Source organism: Gymnodraco acuticeps, unplaced genomic scaffold (genome assembly GCF_902827175.1).
Source record: "Gymnodraco acuticeps unplaced genomic scaffold, fGymAcu1.1, whole genome shotgun sequence".
Taxonomy (NCBI): domain Eukaryota; kingdom Metazoa; phylum Chordata; class Actinopteri; order Perciformes; family Bathydraconidae; genus Gymnodraco; species Gymnodraco acuticeps.
This window is the reverse complement of record NW_022991499.1, coordinates 64,389-87,691: the sequence shown is the minus strand read 5'-3', so window position 1 is coordinate 87,691 and position 23,303 is coordinate 64,389. Positions and strand designations below refer to the sequence as shown.

Here is a 23,303-nt window from a genome sequence, read left to right as displayed (position 1 = left end):
TCAGAGAAACAGTGTGTTCAACAGAGACTGAAGCTTCAGAGAGAAACAGTGTGTTCAACAGAGACTGAAGCTTCAGAGAAACAGTGTGTTCAACAGAGACTGAAGCTTCAGAGAAACAGTGTGTTCAACAGAGACTGAAGCTTCAGAGAGAAACAGTGTGTTCAACAGAGACTGAAGCTTCAGAGAGAACAGTGTGTTCACAGAGACTGAAGCTTCAGAGAAACAGTGTGTTCAACAGAGACTGAAGCTTCAGAGAAACAGTGTGTTCAACAGAGACTGAAGCTTCAGAGAGAAACAGTGTGTTTAACAGAGACTGAAGCTTCAGAGAGAAACAGTGTGTTCAACAGAGACTGAAGCTTCAGAGAAACAGTGTGTTTAACAGAGACTGAAGCTTCAGAGAGAAACAGTGTGTTCAACAGAGACTGAAGCTTCAGAGAAACAGTGTGTTTAACAGAGACTGAAGCTTCAGAGAAACAGTGTGTTCAACAGAGACTGAAGCTTCAGAGAGAAACAGTGTGTTCAACAGAGACTGAAGCTTCAGAGAGAAACAGTGTGTTCAACAGAGACTGAAGCTTCAGAGAAACAGTGTGTTCAACAGAGACTGAAGCTTCAGAGAAACAGTGTGTTCAACAGAGACTGAAGCTTCAGAGAGAAACAGTGTGTTCAACAGAGACTGAAGCTTCAGAGAGAAACAGTGTGTTCAACTGGAAGTGGTGATTTAGTAAACATGAGTGTTGTGCTGCTCTCGTTGGTGAAGCAGCGACTCACTGCGGCTGCTGAAGACATCTTTGTTCTGTTTGAAAGAACGATAGCAGAGTACGAGGAGGAACTGTCTCGTTCAAAACAGGAGAACGAGAGACACCGGAAACTACTGGACGCTGTTTTACAGCCTCAGCTTCAGATCCACAGAGCAGGTCTGTTCCCTCTTTACTAACTCTCTCTTTATTCACTCTCTCTTTTTGACCAAATGTTGTTAAAAACATTTCTGATGGTTTAACTTTGATAACTTCTGGTTCATATTTCCTCATATGGTATTTCCACAAATTTTGTCCGTTATTCTTACTAAAAATGTACACAGTCTCATCTGACTGAAGATTGGCACCATTTATTTGTGGCGTTGCAAACTCTGCGGTACAAGTGAAGCTCAGCGTAAGTTCATCCAGGAAGACAGTCTATTCACTATTCCTGCGTAACTACTCTCTCTCCTCTCCAGCTTAACCAATTACTTCGCTCTATTCTCAAGAGCCTATCATAGCGCTTTGCCAAACCTTTTAAATCTGCTCTCCCCTCTCTGACAGTTGTCATTTCGGGTGACTCTACGCAACACACAGACAGCAATCGTCAAACTAACCTCGTACTTCATGGTATTATGATTCTCAAGACGTCCGATTCATAGTGCTCAGACCAGCTTCCAGCAGGATCTTGATCCGGGCCCGACACACCGCCTGAGTCCCTACGCAACTTCCTCAAGCTGCCGCTCGGTATCCCGCAGCAGCTCACCAGCAGCAGAGGCAGATCTCCTCCTTTCCAAACTGCAGCAGCAATGCATTACTCCAGCTCCAGGCCTATCTCTTCACCAGCTCCGCAGGCTCGCAGATCAAGCTACAGGCGGCGATCCCCAGCTCGAGTCAGCGGCTCCAGCCGGCTACCCGCAAACCCGGACGCGGGAGGAAAAAGGACAAAGAAGTCGGGCCCCACGGAAGCTCCTCTGGCTTAATGGAAAACCTCCCCGTCTCGCTCCAACGCTCACCATAGCAGCCGCCCCAGGGTAATAGCTCGATCAACACGATCAACACGATCAACATTTGGGCTTCACGGCTCTGCCCCGGAGTTCACCGCTTGGTTTGCAAATTAACATTAACATTAGAAGTAAAGTCAGTCAAAATTGGACGTGCACGAATCAGAATCTAATCAATACACCATTTTCCCAGCTCTGTAATGAAAAGGATAACAAGATTACATGGCAGGAGTGTTAAAACACCAAAACATGCACACTTATCTCATTCTAGTAGAGATTAGAGGACAAGGTCTAATGTTGTGAACAAAAGTATCAAGTCAAAGTTATTTTATTTATTGTATCTTATGTACCATATTTAATTTAATAATTAATCTTGAATTACTAATAACTTTAAAGAAGGCAACAATTCTGTGTGTGTGTGTGTGTGTGTGTGTGTGTGTGTGTGTGTGTGTGTGTGTGTGTGTGTGTGTGTGTGTGTGTGTGTGTGTGTGTGTGTGTGTGTGTGTGTGGTGTGTGTGTGTGTGTGTGTGTGTGTGTGTGTGTGTGTGTGTGTGTGTGTGTGTGTGTGTGTGTGTGTGTGTGTGTGTGTGTGTGTGTGTGTGTGTGTGTGTGTGTGTGTGTGTGTGTTGTGTGTGTGTGTGTGTGTGTGTGTGTGTGTGTGTGTGTGTGTGTGTGTGTGTGTGTGTGTGTGTGTGTGTGTGTGTGTGTGTGTGTGTGTGTGTGTGTGTGTGTGTGTGTGAAAACATTTGGGACTGCAGTGAGAATGTTATGAGAAACAATTTGTTGCTTAGACTGAACTCGAAGGAAGCTAGACTGGAACATTTTAAATAAATCAAAAACACTTGTACATTAATTTAATACATTTAGCTTGAGCTGGGTTCAATACTTTCTTTATGGTATTTAAATTGGGCTCGAGTAGAACCCCTACATGGCTTTGGCTTGCAACGCAAAGTGATACTGATCTCTGTCTGTCATGATTTCAAAGTCTCATGATTTATTGCGTGGGCCTGTGAAGGAGAGGCCCTTGGAAAACAACATCTATTTTTTTTTTAAAACTGCAATTACTGATCTTAAAGAGATTGCAACATTATACTCCTTTTTAAAAAAAATGCTCAATTCATTTAAAACATTTATTATGCACACAATAAAAACTCCAATAAATATATTGATCCTGGCTTAACCAGCGACCTTTACTCTATTGTTCATAAGCTTGGTTTCAGAAAACTTGTCAGTAGTTTAACAACTATTAGAATTTTAGTAATGTCTATGAAAACCAATTGGTTGACGCGCCGCTTGTGGTGGAATAGCACCCATTGACTAGAGTGGCCGCGATTGCCGTGAGTGGCGCGGCCGTAACGCGCCGCAGACGGACCCGGTGGAATCTAGGGATTAGACGCATCAATAAAACCAATCAGAACAGTGGAATTCTGTCTTCTATATGTTTCTACCATTTCCTTCAAAGCATAGATGCATAGCTCAGTACCATGCTTAGCCTTGAAGCCAAACGGGTTATCTGAGGTACATAAATAAGAACATAGTCTATCTAACAAAATTATTTCCAGGACTTTGGATAACACACTGGCTAGAGCAATTGGTCTATAGTTATCCAAGCTCCCTACCTTGCCCGCTTTGTCCTTAATGACAGGAACTAAAGGTAACAGTCAACATGGAGTCTGGCAACACATCATGAGTCATGAGGCCGGTAAAACAAATGGCAAGAACAACTGCAACCTTCGGGCTTGCCAGTTCAAGGTGTTCTGCAGTGACTCGGTCAGAGCCGCTTGCTTTGTTATCAGCTAGCAGTGCAATTGCTCGATAAACCTCATTAGCTGTGATTCCAACTGTTTCACTTTTCACTACATTACCAACCTTATAGGGGTCACTAGTGATGGGCAAATTAAGCTTTGAATGAAGCATCGAACCACTTGGACAATTGTATCGGAAATAGGTTAATTTCGCGAAGCTTCAGTTACAGCGACCTCTCCTGGCGAAGTGCAAGGCTGCAGTGGGTTTAATGTATCTTTGCCTTGAAACAAATTCGATGCACACACACACTAAGACTATTTGCAATTAAAGATTGATAATTGTGTGAATTGGGTTATTGAGAAGAGAGTGCTGGAAAATGTGGCATTGGTTGGGTGTGCTTGTGTAATTATGGCAGGGGGTGATTATGTTGGATGGGGAACACTCAAAGATCTTAATTGAGGTAATTATTCTTATTTAATTAATTTTTTATCAGTTATAGTATTAAAGTTGAAAAGCGGGCAATGATTCAAATACATCCATTCCAGGCTTTGAACCAGCTGCGCGGAGGACATCGCCGCATGCGGGCCGCCGGCTCTAGCCACTGGGCTATCTATTCTTTTAACTACTCAACTTTTTTTAATACTCATTGTCTTTTTATTCACAACGACCTATCTTTCTTCTTGGCTTGCTCTATAATGATCCAATAAAAATGCAATACCAGCAACAACGCAAACTACGACAACAACCCACAAATTGCGCATTGTTTAGAGCGGTTATAAAGTGTTGAAGCGCTCAAATTTGAAACTGTTTCAACCTGTCACCTGTCAGAATCGAGACGAGGCAGTGCATTGAATCACCTGATTGGACGGTGAGTTGATTCAGGAAATGAAGCAGTTGCTGGTTCGGACGTCACATGTCACGGGATTTGAAGCAAAGCACTGCTTCTATGGAATAGGAAGTCCAGGGTTTGAAGCACGTATCGAAGCTCCAGTGTGAAACTGCCATCACTAGGGGTCACTTTTAACACAATTAAGTATAGTACCCTACCGGGCGCATTTCAGAAGCATTTCAGAAGCGGAGCGTCTTGCCTGCCGGCTCGCAGTTTTTGTTGATTTGGGCATATTTCCTGGACAGGCTACTTTGTACAGACAAAGTTAATTGTAATATTCCAGTTATAAACGACATGATCATCATCATAATTATTCTATATAAAATGTACACAGTGCCTGTAAACCGGAGGAGAACGCTGGCATTTCTCCTCCTATTTGAAAGACTACGGAGGGATAGTGTCCGCAAAATTAGTTTATTTTGGGGATTGACTGGATGCTCTGACGGGTCCACTTCCTGCCCCGCGCCTCTGCAACGCGTCGTGTCGAAAAATAGACTTGAATCCTATTTTGAGCGGAGCCCAAGGCCGAGACGCTTCTGGGACGCTTCTGAGCCGTAACACGGCGCGTCTGGTGGAATAGCACCCATTGACTAGAGTGGCCGCGATCTTTGCGAACGCCGCGACGCGGCCGTAACACGACACAGACGGACCCGGTGGAAACTAGGGGTTAGCTTCAGCATATTGATCAGCCACATTCCACCCTGGCTTGACGTTGTGTCTCTTCCCAGAGTAGGTATAGCACGGTCTACTGCATGGGTCGGCAACAGGCGGCCCGCGGGCCATTGTTGGCATGCCAGCAATAATATTTGGCCCGTAATTTTGAGAATCAAAAATAAAATATTATTTTGAGATTTTTTTTTTTTTTTTTACAATATAGGACCGACAGTCGCACATCAGGGTTTCCGTTAGCGGCCGATCGATCGGCCGCCGGTCATTATCGGCCGATATTCACTCTTGATCAGTTTGATCAGTGCTCTCTAAAAAGCCAGATCAGGAGAGCTGGATCTGATCGATATGGACATAAACGCGAGTGAAGTATAATATAACCGGACGCGAGAGAGAGATCAGATCAGCTGCTGAGTCTGACGGAGACACGCAGCCCTGTATAATCACCTGAAGCCCCGCCCACTGTTTAGCGAGCTGCATGAGAAACTAACGTGCTGTCAGGAGAGAGAGGGAGGGAGAGAGGATCCGTTTCTCCCGTCTTATTATTCAAAGTTAATGTAAACTTTTGAATAATGTACTTCATCTACTACAAGTAGTTTGTTTGAATGTAATAATTATGTTGTTTGTTGTTTGTGGAATCATTTATTGAAAAATGAATCTGAATTTTTTGATCTGTAACGATTATAAACTGAAGCAATATAAAAATGACTCCCATTAACTGAGTTTTAAACATCAGCATATCCGGTCATAGTCCGGTGATTACCTGCTAACGGAAACTCTGCTACACAACTCTTCTTATTATTATTGAAACATGACCGGTAAGTTTCAAATTTGTCCGGTAAAATAAATTCTGTCCCGACATATCGCTTACATTCATAATATCAGCGGAGGGAGGGGAAGCGGCGCTGTGGAAGAGCAGAGTGGCGAGGGAGAGCTGTCATCTTCCCTTTACAAGCTTCAAACATGTATTTATCGTGTGATTTTGGAAATACAAGTTCCATATTCTGAAAGCCAAGACTTTGTTTATTTAAAATCAAACAAAACACCCGATCCCCGAAAAACTATTTTTTTACGCAAATCCACGTTTATTTTGAAATGAGCCGTTGAGACTTTCGACTGATTTCGATAGAGCGGGTCACATATGGCAAATGTGTGGTTGGGGGGAACCAGGTCAATTAAAGTACTTATTTAACTATTAAATACATTGAGTTTGAGTAAAATACTTGGTTATTGATTAATTTAGGTTATAATATATTAAATTGCAAAGCAAAACTGCTGTAATTGATTTATTTTGTCCTTTGATATTTTTTAAAGGTTTTCAACCTGAAAGAATCCTAATGTGTCCTTGAAAAGTTGAAATAAAGAAAAGGAAAAAGGATTCCAGTTGTCCCTCAAGCCTCTCAAATGTGGGCAAACACTCAAATAAATGCCAAAAACCCAGAGAACTTGACAATACTTATCAGAATAAAAGTATGTTAAATAACACTGCTACCTAGTTAATAACTCTACTCAGTGGAGGCTCATCCATTGAGGAAAGGGAGGACCATCCTCCCTACAATTTCAGAGAAAAATAAACTTTGAAGAGAACAATAAATACACCTCAATTTAAAAGATAAGTCTGTTAAAATACAGATAATAGCCCTGGCTTTGGGACTGAAATGGGGCTAGAGAGGACGAGCCTCCCTTTGGGCGGGTCTAGCCAAAGGCTCTGGATTGGGCGAACAGGGGCGCTGCGCCCTCTTACCAAAATCAATTCCTTGAATTAGGCTTTGATTATGTTCTGGCCCGCCATCTTGCGGCTCAGCAAAAAATTGGCCCACGGCCAAACTTACTTGCCTACCCCTGGACTACTGGCTTCACATAAAGCTCCCACAATACAATCATAGATGTTACAGAGGTCTTCACGGTGAGAGCTTTCATTACAACCCACATCAATACACAGAGTTGCTACTTTGGGTAGATATACATCACTCAATAGGACATCAGTTCTCCCATAGTACAATAGCCTATCCTCATTTGTGAGCTTGGACCCATCCACTTTAGTGTTACAGGTATTTTTAACCTCCTGAGACATCTCAGGGAGACTATCATAATCTAGTGACATTACAAAAGGAATGTGATCAGACATTGATGCCTCATACACAATCTCAATTGATCTTACAATGTCATGGGCATAAACACTGGTGGAATGATTATCAGCCATAAAAGCAAGTCTGTTCAGGTATTCATCTTCATTATGCTGTGACTCATACGGTGTATATACATTGAGAATGCTAAACTCCTTGTTATTCATTTTGATCTGTACAGCAATACACCAGTCAACCTCAAGCCTGATGACATTAATGACAGCGTCCAGCTTTTTGTGGCACAGGATAGCCACGCCCCCTGCTATCCTTCCTCTCACTATTCCCAGAGATAGGTCCGTAGTGGACTCACCAGCCCCGTGAAAATTGTCATTAAGAGAGTTCAACTTTCCCAAATCCTGCTTTGGTAAAAAAGTTTCTTGCAAGCATAAAATGTCACAGTTTTGTAGCAAATTGTCCACCACTGCACGCCAGATTGCCCAAACGCTGCCCGCGACAGTTAAATGATCCAACCCGCATAACGTTTAGCTAAGCAGTACAGCCGTAGCCCCATTCAGTACCCTTGCCCAAGAAAAAGGTCTAGCTCTGCTAGCCCCCATTCATAATATCGCCTCACAACCGAGCCAGATTTATGGGTTAAACATCTCCGCAACTTCATTGCACTCAGCACACACTTTAAACGAGCTATATCTGTTGCTCGCAGTGTCAATACGCTGACAGTTAGCGTCACGGCCAAGTTTTTCACTTAGATATTCAGACAGTGTCTCAGCATCAAGGTCTGGCGAGAATTTGGTAGCAAAAACTCGTCAACTTCGTACGGACCACTTTTATATTCCCTTGTGCAGCAGTGCCAACAATAGGTTTCCCAACAAGCTGTTTAGATAAGGCAGACTGGCCCTCTGCCTTATTCCTCCGACCTCGGCCCTGTTTCACAACTTGTCTCCATATCTGCGAATTTACAGCAGTTCCTCCAGGGCTCACACAGGCACTCACGGTCCCTGATGCAGCAACCGGGTCAACACAGTTGGGATGTACATCAGCAGAAGAGCCGGGGGGGCTCGCATCCTTCACCGACACCGCACCATCCTGGCCATCACCCTGAGCTCTCCCACAGGTGGTTTCAGCGTCACTCGGTACAGCCAGTCCTCCACCATGACTCGACTCTAACTGGCGTTCTACGGCAGCAACTCTGCTGTCCATGGTCGCAGCCACAGCACGCAGGTCCTCACCGATTTCTGCCTGAACTTCCACTACATGTCTTAACGCGCAAACCTCACTGTGCAGTCACTCCATCTTGCTCAGCAGGTTGGACACATCCAGGTTGTTAAACGTAAACAAAACGGGGGATGATTTCACCGCATTCATTTAGCACTTTTCGACAGCATTTGATATTGGTTGAATCCTTCTGGTTGCCTTTAAAGGCCACACACCGCTGCTTGGTTTCAGGACAGAGTTCAAACAACGTCTTTTTAGAAGTCTCCATCCATTTGGAATCGAAGGTGTTGGAGGCTACAAGGACTAGCTCATCCTGGGTCATAGTTTTAATTTGAACCGCCAGGAAGTTAAGTAACTCATCCTCTACAATAACTAGGCCGTCAACAGTCTTGTATATTGTAGGTTTTAGTCGAAGCCAGTGGTTTGAACCAGGAGCTACCGAGCCACGACACACACCATCAGCCATCTTGGTTGATGTCATGCTTTTCCGGTTATTACCCGTCCCCTTGTGTATTATGTAGCTTTTTCTGCATGTAAATGATCTGCAGAGTCACAAACCCTCAAAGTACACACTGTAGCGAGTACAACTCCAACACAGAAAAGACCTGTCTGTGCTGCCCCAGAACGCCTCGTTGGACATTTCTCTTTTTCCATTTTTCTTCTTCTTGGGTATACTGACGTATTGGGTATACTGACGTATTGGGTATACTGACGTAACAGCTCCGCGGATTGATCCTCACTCACACACACACACTCATCCAGCCTTATCTCTTCTCAGCCGCAATACTCCGCAGGAGCTCCAACAAGGCGTGTAGGACAGAGAGTGAATACACAAACTATACAGACATGCTGTTTGAGAAACCAATGTGAGTTTGGAACATTGAACAATGTAAATCTATCCTAGTCGACCTCAACAATGGAATTATGATCAGTAGAAATGGCCATGTCATGGGACCTTTTTTAAAGTCATCATGTCAACAACACCTTGTTCTTTTGACAATTGTAAATCCTGCACATGCTGCACATCTGTTCTGCACACTTCCTCTTTTAAATCAGCACAGTTCTCCACTTTGAATAAAGTGTATAGTATTTGTCACATGTAAATATTGTTAATTGGTTATAGTAGTTTTTAAATAGTTTTTTTTAAATAGCTGTCATAACATTCCTATTTGTATTTTATTTAGTTTGTCTGAGATGCTTCTTTCTGTTTCTTTGTATGCACCACATATATACTAAAGCAAATTCCTGTGTAAACCTACTTGGTAAATATAACCGATTCTGATGAATGTGTTTCCTGTTTCCTGCAGACGTCCAGCAGCTGGTGGTGGTTGAAGAAGAGGTTCCCCCTGAGCAGCAGGAGTGGAGCTCCAGTCTGGACCAGGAGGACCCAGAGCCCCCCCCATACATTAAAGAGGAACAGGAGGAACTCTGGAGCAGTCAGGAGGGAGAGCAGCTTCAAGGGCTGGAGGAGGCTGATATCACCAAGTCCACATTCACTCCTGTCCCTGTGAAGAGTGAAGATGATGAAGAGAAACCTCAGTCCTCTCAGCTTCATCAAAGACAAACTGAACACCTGGAAACAGAAGCTGATGGAGAGGACTGTGGAGGACCAGAACCAGCCTGGAACTCAGATCCAGAGAGACATTTACAACCAGAGACTGAGGACAACCCTGGAGGCTCTTCTGAACCTGAGACTGGAGACTCTTCTGAACCTGACACTGAAGACAGTGCTGATTGGAAGGAGACCAGAGAACCAGGTTCAAACTCTCAGAGAAATAAACAAGACCCTGTCAGTGATTCAAGACGTAGTGCAGGAGCGAAAACATTTAGCTGCTCAGTCTGTAAGAAATATTTTGCACTGAGAGGAAATTTAAATAGACACATGAGAATCCACACAGGAGAGAAACCATTCAACTGCAGTGTTTGTGACAAAAGATTCACACGCAGTCATCAGGTCAAAATACATAAGTGTGTTGGTCGTCAGTCCTCACAGCTTCATCAAACTCAAACTGAGGAGAACAGAGAGGCAGAGCCTCCAGCCAGCAGCTCAGCTGAACACATGGAAACAGAAGCTGATGGAGAGGACTGTGGAGGACCAGAACCAGCCAGGAACTCAGATCCAGAGAAACATTTACAACCAGAGACTGAGGACAACCCTGGAGACTCTTCTGAACCTGACACTGAAGACAGAGAAGACGATGATTTAAGCTTTTTGAAACATACATTTTTCCACAGTGGTGAAACATTCAACAGCAATCACCAGGGAGAGGAATTGTTTACGGAAGGTGGAAATCAAAACCAGCATATGCCGAACCAGGAGGACCCAGAGCCCCCCCCACACATGAAAGAGGAAGAGGAGGAACTCTGGAGCAGTCAGGAGGGAGAGCTTCAGGAGCTGGAGGAGGCTGATATCACCAAGTCCACATTCACTCCTGTCCCTGTGAAGAGTGAAGATGATGAAGAGAAACCTCAGTCCTCTCAGCTTCATCAAAGACAAACTGAACACCTGGAAACAGAAGCTGATAGAGAGGACTGTGGAGGACCAGAACCAGCCAGGAACTCAGATCCAGAGAGACATTTACAACCAGAGACTGAGGACAACCCTGGAGACTCTTCAGAACCTGAGACTGGAGACTCTTCTGAACCTGACACTGAAGACAGTGCTGATTGGAAGGAGACCAGAGAACCAGGTTCAAACTCTCAGAGTAATAAACAAGACCCTGTCAGTTATTCAAGACATTGTGCAGGAGAGAAAACATTTGGCTGCTCAGTCTGTAAGAAATCTTTTAATCGGAGAGGACATTTAATGGCCCATATGAGAATCCACACAGGAGAGAAACCATTCAGCTGCTCAGTCTGTATGAAATCTTTTAAACAGAGAGCACATTTAATGGCCCATATGAGAATCCACACAGGAGAGAAACAATTCAGCTGCTCAGTCTGTGAGAAATATTTTGCACACAAAGTAGCATTAAAGAGCCACATGAGAATCCACACAGGAGAGAAACCATTCAGCTGCAGTGTTTGTGACAAAAGATTCACCTGGAGTTATCAGGTCAAAAGACATGAGTGTGTTGGTCGTCAGTCCTCACAGCTTCATCAAACTCAAACTGATGAGAACAGAGAGGCAGAGCCTCCAGCCAGCAGCTCAGCTGAACACATGGAAACAGAAGCTGATGGAGAGGACTGTGGAGGACCAGAACCAGCCAGGAACTCAGATCCAGTGAGACATTTACAACCAGAGACTGAGGACAACCCTGGAGACTCTTCTGAACCTGACATTGAAGACTCTTCAGAACCTGACACTGAAGACAGCGGAGATTGGAAGGACACCAGAGAACCAGGTTCAAACTCTCAGAGAAATAAACAAGACCCTGTCAGTGATTCAGGACGTAGTGCAGGAGCGAAAACATTTGGCCGTGCAGTCTGTAAGAAATCTTTTAAATGGAGAGGACATTTAATGGCCCACATGAGAACCCACACAGGAGAGAAACCATTCGGCTGCTCAGTCTGTAAGAGATCTTTGCACAGAGTTCAGCATTAAAGGGCCACATTAGAATCCACACAGGAGAGAAACCATTCAGCTGCAGTCTCTGTGAAAAACGATTCACACAGAGTCATCAGGTCAAAAGCCATAAGTGTGTTGGTCGTCAGTCCTCACAGCTTCATCAAACTCAAACTGAGGAGAACAGAGAGGCAGAGCCTCCAGCCAGCAGCTCAGCTGAACACATGGAAACAGAAGCTGATGGAGAGGACTGTGGAGGACCAGAACCAGCCAGGAACTCAGATCCAGAGAGACATTTACAACCAGAGACTGAGGACAACCTTGGAGACTCTTCTGAACCTGACACTGATGATAGTGATTATTGTTAGGTTTAAACTCTTTGGGCAATGAGCAGAGTTGGGTGTTCGTGTTTACTCCATGAGTGATAGACAACACTATTTGGTAACTTTGATTTTGTTTATTTAAGTTATACCTGTTCACTTTTATCAAACAGTATATATTTTTTTTGTTGCTGTTATAAATAAAGTTTTGGAGCTTAAATCAACCGACTAAGCCTATTTTTCAAAGGACAAATAGAACCCTGTCACATATGGTGTCAGAAGTGGGATGGCTAGTCGGAAAAAGCTAATCCGCGTTACGAAGCACCGCACAGGACTACGTTCCCAGCGTCAGCAGCAGGAGAAGAACGCAACTGGCAAATCAGAGCAGGCATGGGAGACGGAGGACGATGATTAAGACAGTTCCTGGATGCCCCCAGCAGCTCCTACGGCCTCAGGGTCAACCAGTGAACCAGGGGGAGAACTGTCACTGATGAAATACTTTCTATCAGGGCAGCAAAGGCGAGAGGAGTTCCTGTTGGCAGAGCTCCGAGACCTACGGACTTCTGTTCCAGTTGGTAATCCTTTTCCTCAATCAGAGTCAGATAGCCAGTCTGATCAGCCAACGCCTGAGTCGAGGCACTATGCGGCCTATACTGCAATGGACCAGGCGAGAGCCCACTGCTATAGAGACCTGAGAGAAGCGTTGCTGACAAAATTCGACATCTCCCCAGAGACGTATTGGCAGCAGTACCGGTCCATGGTGGTACCGTCTGAAGACAGCCCCATCGAGACCTACCATCGCCTTAAAGGTCTCTACCGGCGCTGGATTCGGTCAGAGCAGCACACCAAGGAGGAAATTGCAGAGGCCATCATCTTGGAGCAGATGCTTCGGATACTCTCACCGGAGGTGAGGACCTGGGTGAAGGAGCATGAGCCTACAGACTGTCTTGCGGCTGCCAAGCTGGCGCTCCAGTACATCAACGCCCGCAGAGGAGGACCACCTGCACGCTCAACCACTTTTACACACCAACCAGCACACCAGCCCTGCAAAGAGAGAGAATCGACCAGAGTTCTCAGGATATCTTAGCACTGCCCCAAACCAACAAGGTAAGGTAAGGATTTCATTTGCTATTACTGCCATCAGCCAGGCCACATAGCTTATGTGTGTCCCCTACGCAAAGCTAAGGTCACAGGCGCTTGCTATGCACCCCGGGCAGAGTTGGGGCTCATTGGGGATCAAGAGGAACGTGTTCAACGTCATACAGCTGTCACTGTTAATGGCCAGCAGATCACTGCTTTGTTGGATACTGGTAGCTTCATGTCTCTAGTGAAGCAAAGACTTGTGCCAATTGGAGCTATGGACTACAGCAGACAAACAGACATTTTGTGTGTTCACGGGGATAAGTATCCCTATCCCAAAGCAGACCTATCCGTGATCATTGATGGACAATCGTACCTGTTGAGTGTGGGGGTGGTACAGAACTTGCCGGTTGATGCAATCCTGGGATGGGATTTACCAGTACTCTTGAATTTGCTGCATGAAAAAGATCTCTCTGTGAAAACTGACTCTGGGGGAAATGGGAATGTTAATGTTTCTGGCCCAATGATAACTAGAGCCCAAGCGAAAGCTGGAGTCCAACCACTCCCAGACTTAGATAGTAGTCTGTGTGAGGGTGGCACTAAGGGGCCATGAAAGATCACAACAGCCGTCCTACCCATTGGTACCTCTCACTCCAACCGTTCAAATGTATTATCCGTCACCGATCTGGCAAATCGAATGTAGTGGCTGATTACCTTTCCAGGTTGCCGCACATCGCCAACCTCGTGGAGGGGGAGGATAATGTGTTCAGGAGATTGTTGCAGTGAAGGCAACAGCGAGAATGTGTTTACTCCATGAGTGATAGACAACCCTATTTGTTAACTTTGATTTTGTTTATTTAAGTTATAATGTTTCACTTTTATCAAACAGTATATATTTTTTTTGTTGCTGTTATAAATAAAGTTTTGGAGCTTAAATCAACCGACTAAGCCTATGTTTCAAAGGACAAATAGAACCCCGTCTCACATCGTATATAATGTGATAACTTGACTGTTGTGATAAAAAAATATTTGGTCCAAGTAAAGAGAGGACTGTGGATGACCAGAACTGGCACAATGTACAACCAGAGACTGAGGAGGTTTCCATATTGGGTTATTTAATTAAAACTAAAGTTTTACATGGCTAAAAAAATGTAAATGATAGTGTCCGTCCAAAAATAAAACATTACTTATAGTGAAAACCACCCTTGAATGATGGGATGGTACTAAAAGCTTTAGAAATCCAAACTATATCATATAATAAGTACCCTGTATCAAGATTGATGCCAAATAAGTGACATTTGACCTTTTTAAGAGAGGTTTAGCAACAAAAAAAACACTTCTGGGGTCATTTGGGTGGATTTTCCCTATCTCTGGCCCCCCTCGGTCGATGTTGATAATTGACATCTCTTTTGAACCGTTAGAGCCAATAGAATCGAGGGGAGGTTCGGAAGTTTGGCTCCGTAAAGTGAAGTTGTGTGTTGTCTGGTTTCGCCTTCACTTTCTGAGTTTTGGTCGCCCAGTGATGAATCACAGCTTTCATATGATATCTAGTTTTTGCAGATCCGATAAGAAGGATGCAATGGGGGGACGAGGACGAGGGGGGTAGAGGATGAGGGGGGACGAGGGGGGAGAAGAGGTGCGTTCACACCGCAGTACTTTTCCCACTTTAGTTCCGCGATAGTTCCGAAATGTCGCGTTCACACCAAAAAGAGACGGAACTCAAATTAGTTCATCAGAACCTTTTTTTACCCCGTTTTCCGTCCCAGCTAGAGAGCAAGTACTTTCGTGGGAGAAAAAAGTTCATACGTCTAATTGGCTGGGTGGAATGCAAACCACGCCCCGTAAAAGTCCCAAAAAGTTTTGTGAAGCCGCCATTTTATTTGCTCGCATTATTAGCCCAGCGCACCAACGGAGAGAGTACTTTTGTGAAAGCAGTTATTATAGCAACAATAAGAATAAGAAAATCATCGGAGCGGTGGAGTGATGAGGATGTGTCGGCGCTTCTGGCGATTTACTCGGAGGGTGGGTTCCAGCAGCTTCGACTGAAGGCAGTTTCCAACAGCAAAATATATGAGCGTTGTTCGGTAAAGTTAGCCGACATGGGAATCTTCCACAGCGCAAACTCATGCCGGCGGGACAAAATAAAGAAACTAAAGCAGGACTACAAAAAAAATAAAAGACCAAGAGTGGTAACGGCCGGAAGACCAGTAAATGGTATGATCAATTGGATGCTCTGCTCGGCCACAGACCCTCATTCTCCAGCACTTTAGCGACCATCGATTCGGGCGCGCTGGTGTGGGAGGCCGCTGAAAACGGCGGATTCAGTGGCCTGTGAATTGTGCGACGACGACGACGAAGGTAAAATAAAATACATGCACTGCACTGTTTTAATCTGCACAATACTGGTCTCAGATGTACTTGTATTTGCTCAGTAGATCGAGCTAGTCATGCTAGGCTGAACTGGCTAACAGTGTTAGCCAGTTCAGCCTAGCATGGCTAATAACATGGCTAATAACATCATTCTCGGCCGCTATGAAAACGTTTTGACTTGTGAATAAGTGTGTAATGTTTCTGTAATTTGCTTCACTAACTCATGGCACTAATCGTGTGTTTCAGGCGAGGCTGGATTGGAAACAAGTGAGCTTTCCCCTCCGGATCCGGAACAGCAGCACTTGCTCATCTCCCTTTCCACCATCCAAACGCAAAAGTACGTACAAACTGTAACTACTCTGGTCTTGAAAGAACGTTACGCATCGAACTGATCACTAATCACGTTTATTTCCTTCTTGGTACAATTATGAAACACCGTGAAAATACATCGTTTACACTTTTAGCGCCCTTTTCACTCTCTCACAAACATCCGGGCTAGAGGTCACATGACTTCCGGCAAGAAAACGTATCATTTTTTTTGATAAAATAAAACAAAGTTCAAGGATACATTAAGCACTCTTCAAAAATATAAAACAATAAATAAAGGCACTTTGAGCGTCAGCTATTTTATTATATCGTATCTTCTACTTTACACCTGCATTTTGTACACTGTCCCTGTCTGCACCCTGTCCAATGTTGTCTCCGTTTACAACCTACTAGTAAACAAATTCCTAGTATGTTATAAAACTACATGGCGATGAATCTGATCTTGTATATTTCTCCTCATAGGAAAGCGGGCTCGGACTGATAACTTAATTGACACCATCGTGGCGATGGAGGACCAGCGTGCTGAGTTCGGCAAGGAAAATGAGGACCAGCGTGCTGAGGCCAGCAAGGAGATTCGCGAGGAACAGCTGGTGCATTCATGCAAGGCCCAGGAAGCGGAGGAACAGCTGCTCATGGTGATGGCGCGCCAGGCTGACGTGTCGGCGCGGCAGGTGGACGTGTTGGCGCGGCAGGTGGAACAGCAAAACACCTTTCAGATTGGGCTTCTGGGAGTGCTTTCCGAGCTAGTTCAATCCAACAGGCCTTCCTCCCTGTAGTTTTTTGCCACTGTTACTGACACTTAACTTTGGCACTACGGTGTATCTGCTGCAGAGCCTATCCCTACACCTGGGACAGTTTGTTTTAATTGTTATTGTAAGGGAAACTTCTGTGTAGCAATGCAGTGGGAGTCACCGACTCAGGAAGGAGACACGGTAGGAGCAGGAGCTTTGATGTCAAAACACTGGAGGTTTATTTGGAGTTACGGCCGGAGAGTTCACATCACAAATCACAGCAGCCTCGGTGAGACTGCACGGATGGGTTGCCACGTCAATTCTGGAGCGCCTCTCTCTTGTTAGCCCATTTAACTGGTTTCACAGAGAGTAATCAACATATTTTGATAAGATAGCTTTAGACAGTTGGGCACACTGAGTCACTTGCGTCCGTCACCCATGGCCTCGAAGATGTCATACCTTGGAGTCCATAAGCAATAAAGAAGGAAGTTGTCCCAGTGCACCCACAACAACAGACCATCTGTGACCTAGTGTTGACCGGTCCACAGAATGGGGAACAATAACATTATGGCTCAAGCAAGCCTATGTCCTTAAAGGAGATTAAACAGACGTCAGGGTTGGTCCTGTACGTCATATCTAGGAGTCTAGGACAATTATTTCCCTAACAGTTATTATATATATATATTAGGGCTGTCAAACGATTACAAATTTTAATCAGATTAATCACAGCTTAAAAATGTATTAATCATGATTAATCACCATTCGAACTATGTCCAAAATATGTCATTTCTTTATGTATATTGTTGTGGGAATGGAAAGATAAATGAAAGAAGGCGGATATATCCATTTAACATACAGTATGTATGTTTATAACATTTTTCTGCATGTCCAAAATGAAGACAACCCACACACCTATCAATCATCAAACGTGGGGTCTTAATTCATTACATGTTGATTTCTATCAACGGGGGAGTACTTCAGGAAAGTCGACAGGGGGGGGGGGGGGCAAGTGGAGTACTTCGTGACCACAGTGTGAACGTTGTGATCAGCTGTTTTAGCGCAGTTCTCCAGTGAAGGGGGGGGGGTCTCCCTCCGCAGCCGGTTGGCGTAGTTTTGGCACAATTTCGTTGTACAGACCGACGTTAACAGCAGCCCTGTCTGTGCACACGGAGACCGACTCTGTCGTACGCAAATGCGCTTTGTGACACAACAGCAAAGTATTCTCCGTCGGGACTTCCTGCAACAACACCACGCCGTTATCTTGATTCTGATTGGCCAGAAGACATTATCAAAGATGTTCTATTGAGAAGACGATCACTACGTGACAAAAGTTTTCAAAACCGTTTCTGGTCTTCGGTATTTCCAGACAAGTGGCTACTGAAATCAATCTGACTAACTGCTTGTCTGTTTAATTTACTCCGCGAGTTGGCAGACTTATTTTGCTTACTTTAACATCATTTTTCATGGTGGGGCTAAGCCATTTCATGGTATGGTGAACCCCAGCCATACCCTGGCGCTGCCACTGGTGGGATGTATGGGGCGGGGCCCATTCTGCACATGCGTTAAATGCGTTAAATATTTTGCAATTAATTCAAAAATGTAATTACCGCCGTTAACGCGATAATTTGACAGCATTATATCTATATATATTGCCATTGTTATTATATTGTTTTGAGACTGACTGACACTTTATTTACATTTAAAAATGTTACTTATACAGTGTGAGAAAAAGTTTTTAGAGAATACTTGTCCATGGACAAGTGAGTTTGGCAATTTACTTGTCCGAATACATTTTTCACTTGTCCAGAATGGACCAAAAATTGGGGCCACTGGAATCTTCTTCTTCGCCATCGTATTTTCCCACGTTTTTTACGACACCGCTAACGTAAGTGAGTGGTATAGATTTTACTGCATCACACATAGGGTTGGATATCGTTTGGATTTTAACGATTCCGGTTCTGCTTTTCGATTCCGGTTATTTCGGTTCTCGATTCCGGTTCTTTGAGAGGGTCAAAATAAGTCAAACTGGGAGAAAAATATATTTATGAAAACATTAAGGTCAAATCTGTATTCCTATTTACAAATCACTTCATACTGTTTAATTTCTTACAGTTATTGAATACAATTATATAAAAATAATCTATGCATTGTTTAGTTAGTTCTAAGTGGTGCAGTTTGAGAATGTACAATTGGCCCAGTCTCCTCTGATGTTACACTGCAACCTGCCTGTGAGACAGAGTCCAACCACACATGTCCAACACATAGGGCATAACCTAATAATAATAATAATACATTATATTTATAGCCTATAGGCCTAGCGCTTTTCTACAACTCAAAGACGCTTGCACGCTTACACATGTCCTGCAATACACATGCTGCAGCTGCCCAGCTGCTCACTGTTTTGTAAAAGTAAATAAATAGTATTTTCATTTCAATAATGTACTTCTATACCCTGCTTCATAAACAAGACTGACATCCCTGTGCTCCTCCGAGTCTGGGGGTCCGGGGATGTGAGGACGGCGCGAAGGACACAGACAGGGAGGCTGCTTCACTTCATAAAGGAAATGGCGGTCAATATTAACAACATAGGAGCTAAAACACTTAAAGGTGGGGTAGGTAAGTTTGAGAAACCGGCTCGAGATACACTTTTTGTTATATTCCATGGAATGCTCTTAACATCCCGAGAGCAATGAATATCTGAAGTGCTTTGACAAAAAATCCATAAAAAAATGTCATCTGTGGAAGCCGTGGCGCTGTAAAAAGCACGACCAATCCGTTTAGCCAGGCCGCCCTGTCTGTCAGCCTTCCATCTCGTGCACGCACAAATGTATCTCGTGCCCTCATTGGGCGTGCCGTAATTGGGCGTGCATTGCGCGTTCATGTGTGTTGGAGGAGGTGCTCTGTAAGGAAGTCTGAAGGAAGGGGCGGATTCTTTTCGGCCGTGTACTTTCAAATTTTAGTGCACTCGAGCCGGTTTCTGAAACGTACCTACCCCACCTTTAATAACCTTCATTATGTGTTAGAGAAAGAACATAAGAAAGTTTGGCAAAGATGAGGCTGTTAAACGGGCCAGCGGATCCGCTGTGTGTAGAAAGAGAGAGAGACGCTGAGCTGCACCGTGCAGCGATCAGCTGATACGGAGCATATGAGAGAGCTGCAGTCCGCGGGGCTCGGCCTCCTGTCCTCACAACTCTTAATAGCGGTACCGGACAATTGTTATTTGTTCCTACTCGGAACCGAGTTTTGCTTCCCAACCCTGCCACTGTGCTACACTTCCCGCCCCGCCCTCGTCTAACTGTACAGAAAGTGGCGAGATGCATTTCCTTAGGAATCGACAAGCAGAACCGAAACTAACATTTCTAAACGAACAATGGCGGACACGTTCAATTTGCCAATGAGTTCTGCCTTTTGTAAACTGAATGTATCAATCATTTGTCAATAAACGTCACTTGTCCGCCGGAAAAGTCAATTGACAGATCTACTTGTCCAATATTGTAAATAACACGTCCCGGACGGTGGGACGTGTACTTTTTCGCACACTGCTTATATTATAATTACAATGCATGGTATTGTTATGTCTTGACTGTGCTAAATAAAAGAGAACCCACATGGCGATTGAACAGATCCTGTATCTTGCTTATTTCTCCTCTCAGTTAGATACTGACACTTTATCTTTCCAGTGACTTGAAAGGCAGGGGCAGAAACACAAGTCTTACTCCAAAACACTAACTCTACATTATTTGACAACTTTAGTTACAAGTGTTGCAGATTTAGATTGTTTATACAAAATATAAATCAAACATACTATAAGTACAGGTTAAGCTACCCAACATTATATAAAGTAATTTGATAAAAACTTTACCAACTGCAATATTGACATTTATGCATCAATAATTATAATTTACTATGATTCTGAAATCCTGAGGGGATAATATATAATGTGTTTGCTGCTGAGCCTATTTACTGTGCATACGACACACCTTGCACAGTTTATTATATTGCCACACTGTTTTGATACTGACACTTTATCTTTGCACTAAGGTGTGTCTGCACTTGTAATTGTGTCTGTTCACTGTGGTAAATAAAAGAGAGAACCAAAAGCACTGTACAAAAGATCAGCTTTATTGTCAATTTACAATTTACACGCTGTTCAGATGCCTCATAAGGGCTGCGTGTCTTGCCCCCCAGCCTCGCCAATGGCTGGCGCTGGCCCATCAAGCTGGGTCGCCGGTAAGGCAGTCCATTCCTCCCTGTACTCATCACCACGACGCTCACACCGGTTATGCAATACGCAACATGCTGCCACCTGGGTTCTGATCTTGTCAATCCTGCAGTCATTTAGCTTCATCAAGCACCGCCACCTGCCCTTCAGTCTGCCAAAAGCGTTCTCCACCACCACTCGTGCTCGGCTTGTTTTGTACAGCCTTCGCCTCCGAAACAGCATTGCTATTTCATTTGTCCGGTCGATGATCTGTATTTGTGGCTTAAATAACTCAGTTACAAAGCTGTATAACACGAGCACAAAAACCACAACTTCAGTCAACTCCATCGTGTCTGAGGTCGGAAGGTAAACAGACGCCTCATATACAGCGGGTGGGCGTGGCAATATACGCGGGAAGTTTTTCTTCTTCTCTCGGTTTTTGGCGGATTGCAACTTGAAGGTGCGTACCGCCACCTACTGTACTCGCCGTGAAGTTGTTTGCGGCCTGCCAGTAAACCCAAAGCAGAAGAAGAAGTGACGTCAGCGGCTTCATTTGCCTGATCCTCCCCCAGGGACTAATTCCGGTGTGAACGCGATCTGCACTTAGTTCATGAGAACTAAAGAGTTCTGATGAACCTTTGTGGGAAAAGTACTGCGGTGTGAATGCGCCTAAGGATGTGAGGAGGGAGAAGAGGCGCGTTCACACCGGAGTACTTTTCCCACAATAGTTCATCATAACTCAGATATATTTGCGTTCACACCAAAAAGCCCCCTGAACTCAATGAGTTCATCAGAACCATTTTTGCCCCCTGTTCAGTCCCTGCTAGAGAGCAGGGACTTTCGTGGGAGAAAAAGGTTCCTATGTCTGATTGGCTGGGCGGAATGCAAACCACGCCCCGTAAATCTCTGAAAAAGTTTTGTGAAGCTGCCATTTTATTATCCAATGCATTAGCATTAGCATTATTACATTCACCCAGCGCACAAACGCAGAGAGACTAACTTAAGACAACACAAAAGAAAACATGGGAGCAGTGGAGATGAGGAGGTGTCTGCGTTCTGGCGATTTACTCGGAAGGCTTCAGTAGAAGTCCCAGCAGCAGGACGCCGGGTGGCAGTATACACCGTGAAGTTGTTTGCGGCCTGCCAGTAAACCCAGAGCAGAAGAAGAAGAAGTGACGTCAGCGGCTCATTTGCCTAACCCTCTCCAGGAAACTCATTGCAGTGTGAACGCGATCCTGCTTTAGTTCATCAGAACGAAAAGAGTTCTTATGAACTATTATTGGAAAAGAAACGCCCCTAAGGATGGGTGGAGAAGGATGTGGATGTGAGGGGGACGAGGGGGAGAAGGATGTGAGGGGGGACGAGGGGGGAGAAGGATGTGAGGGGGGACGAGGGGGAGAAGGATGTGAGGGGGGACGAGGGGGAGAAGGATGTGATGGGGGGACGAGGACGAGGGGGGGCGAGGGGGAGAAGGATATGAGGGGGGACGAGGGGGGGGAGGGACGAGGGGGAGAAGGATGTGAGGGGGGACGAGGGGGGAGAAAGATGGAGGGGGGAGAGGGGGGGGAGAAGGGAGAAGGTGTGTTTATTCAAAACCATTTCAACACACAAGGTCATGACTTTTTCAAGATCCTTTTGACAAACTATACTATGACTTTCTGTCATATTTTTTGAAATCCTATACTGACATTGCAGACAAACTATATCATATAATTCTTAACTACATACTATACTTGGACCTTTAAAATAAATGTTCGGACATTCTACACGGTGACTCTTTTTAAATACTATATGAAATACTATATATGACTATGATGTTTTCAACACACTGGTGTATACAATAACTCCTTCGCGTCGAAAGGAGCCAGTTGAGGTGGTTCGGGCACCTAGTTAGGATGCCACCTGGGCGCCTCCCTAGGGAGGTGTTCCAGGCACGTCCAGCTGGGAAGAGACCGAGGGGTAGACCTAGGACCAGGTGGAGGGATTATATCTCTTCGCTGGCCTGGGAGCGCCTTGGGATCCCCCAGTCAGAGCTGGTTGATGAGGGGAAAGGAACGTTTGGGGCTCTCTGCTGGAACTGCTACCTCCGAGACCCGACCACGGATAAGCGGGAGAAGATGGATGGTGTATACAATAAACTGTTTTTCATATTTTTACTTCCTTCATGATATTTTCATAATTCTATTCTTTGAGCTCTTTTTCTCTATATTATCAACACACTACAGTTTGACCGTTTGGACACTTTGTTATTCACTATTTACCTTGTTTTTAAAGATATATTATCTTGCTATGTCTTTATCAAGATGTTGTCGACCTAGTTCAAAGGGGGAGATAGAGGGGGTGACAGTGTTCAAAGGGGGAGATAGAGGGGTGACAGTGTTCAAAGGGGGAGATAGAGGGGGTGACAGTGTTCAAAGGGGGAGATAGAGGG

The 23,303-nt window shown here is 44.6% G+C and overlaps 2 protein-coding genes across 3 annotated transcripts in view; both read left to right on the top strand.

Moving 5' to 3' along the window:
* The first annotated feature begins 578 nt into the window (after positions 1–578).
* LOC117533157 (zinc finger protein Xfin-like) overlaps positions 579–23,303 on the top strand; it is a 35,626-nt gene continuing 12,901 nt past the window's right edge. The window contains exons 1-3 of one of the 2 annotated variants that reach the window (XM_034196798.1): positions 579–914; positions 9,646–10,455; positions 10,903–11,498. In XM_034196798.1, the coding sequence (XP_034052689.1) occupies positions 728–914; positions 9,646–10,455; positions 10,903–11,498 (1,593 nt within the window). In that variant the 5' untranslated portion in view covers positions 579–727. Of the gene's footprint in view, positions 915–9,645; positions 10,456–10,902; positions 11,523–23,303 lie in introns of both variants that reach the window. The other variant, XM_034196799.1, reaches the window with a different exon arrangement.
* LOC117533161 (zinc finger protein 287-like) lies at positions 11,893–14,179 on the top strand. The gene has a single exon (XM_034196804.1). It carries the CDS (start codon positions 12,591–12,593, stop codon positions 13,248–13,250), a length of 660 nt encoding a protein of 219 aa, XP_034052695.1. The 5' UTR covers positions 11,893–12,590; the 3' UTR covers positions 13,251–14,179.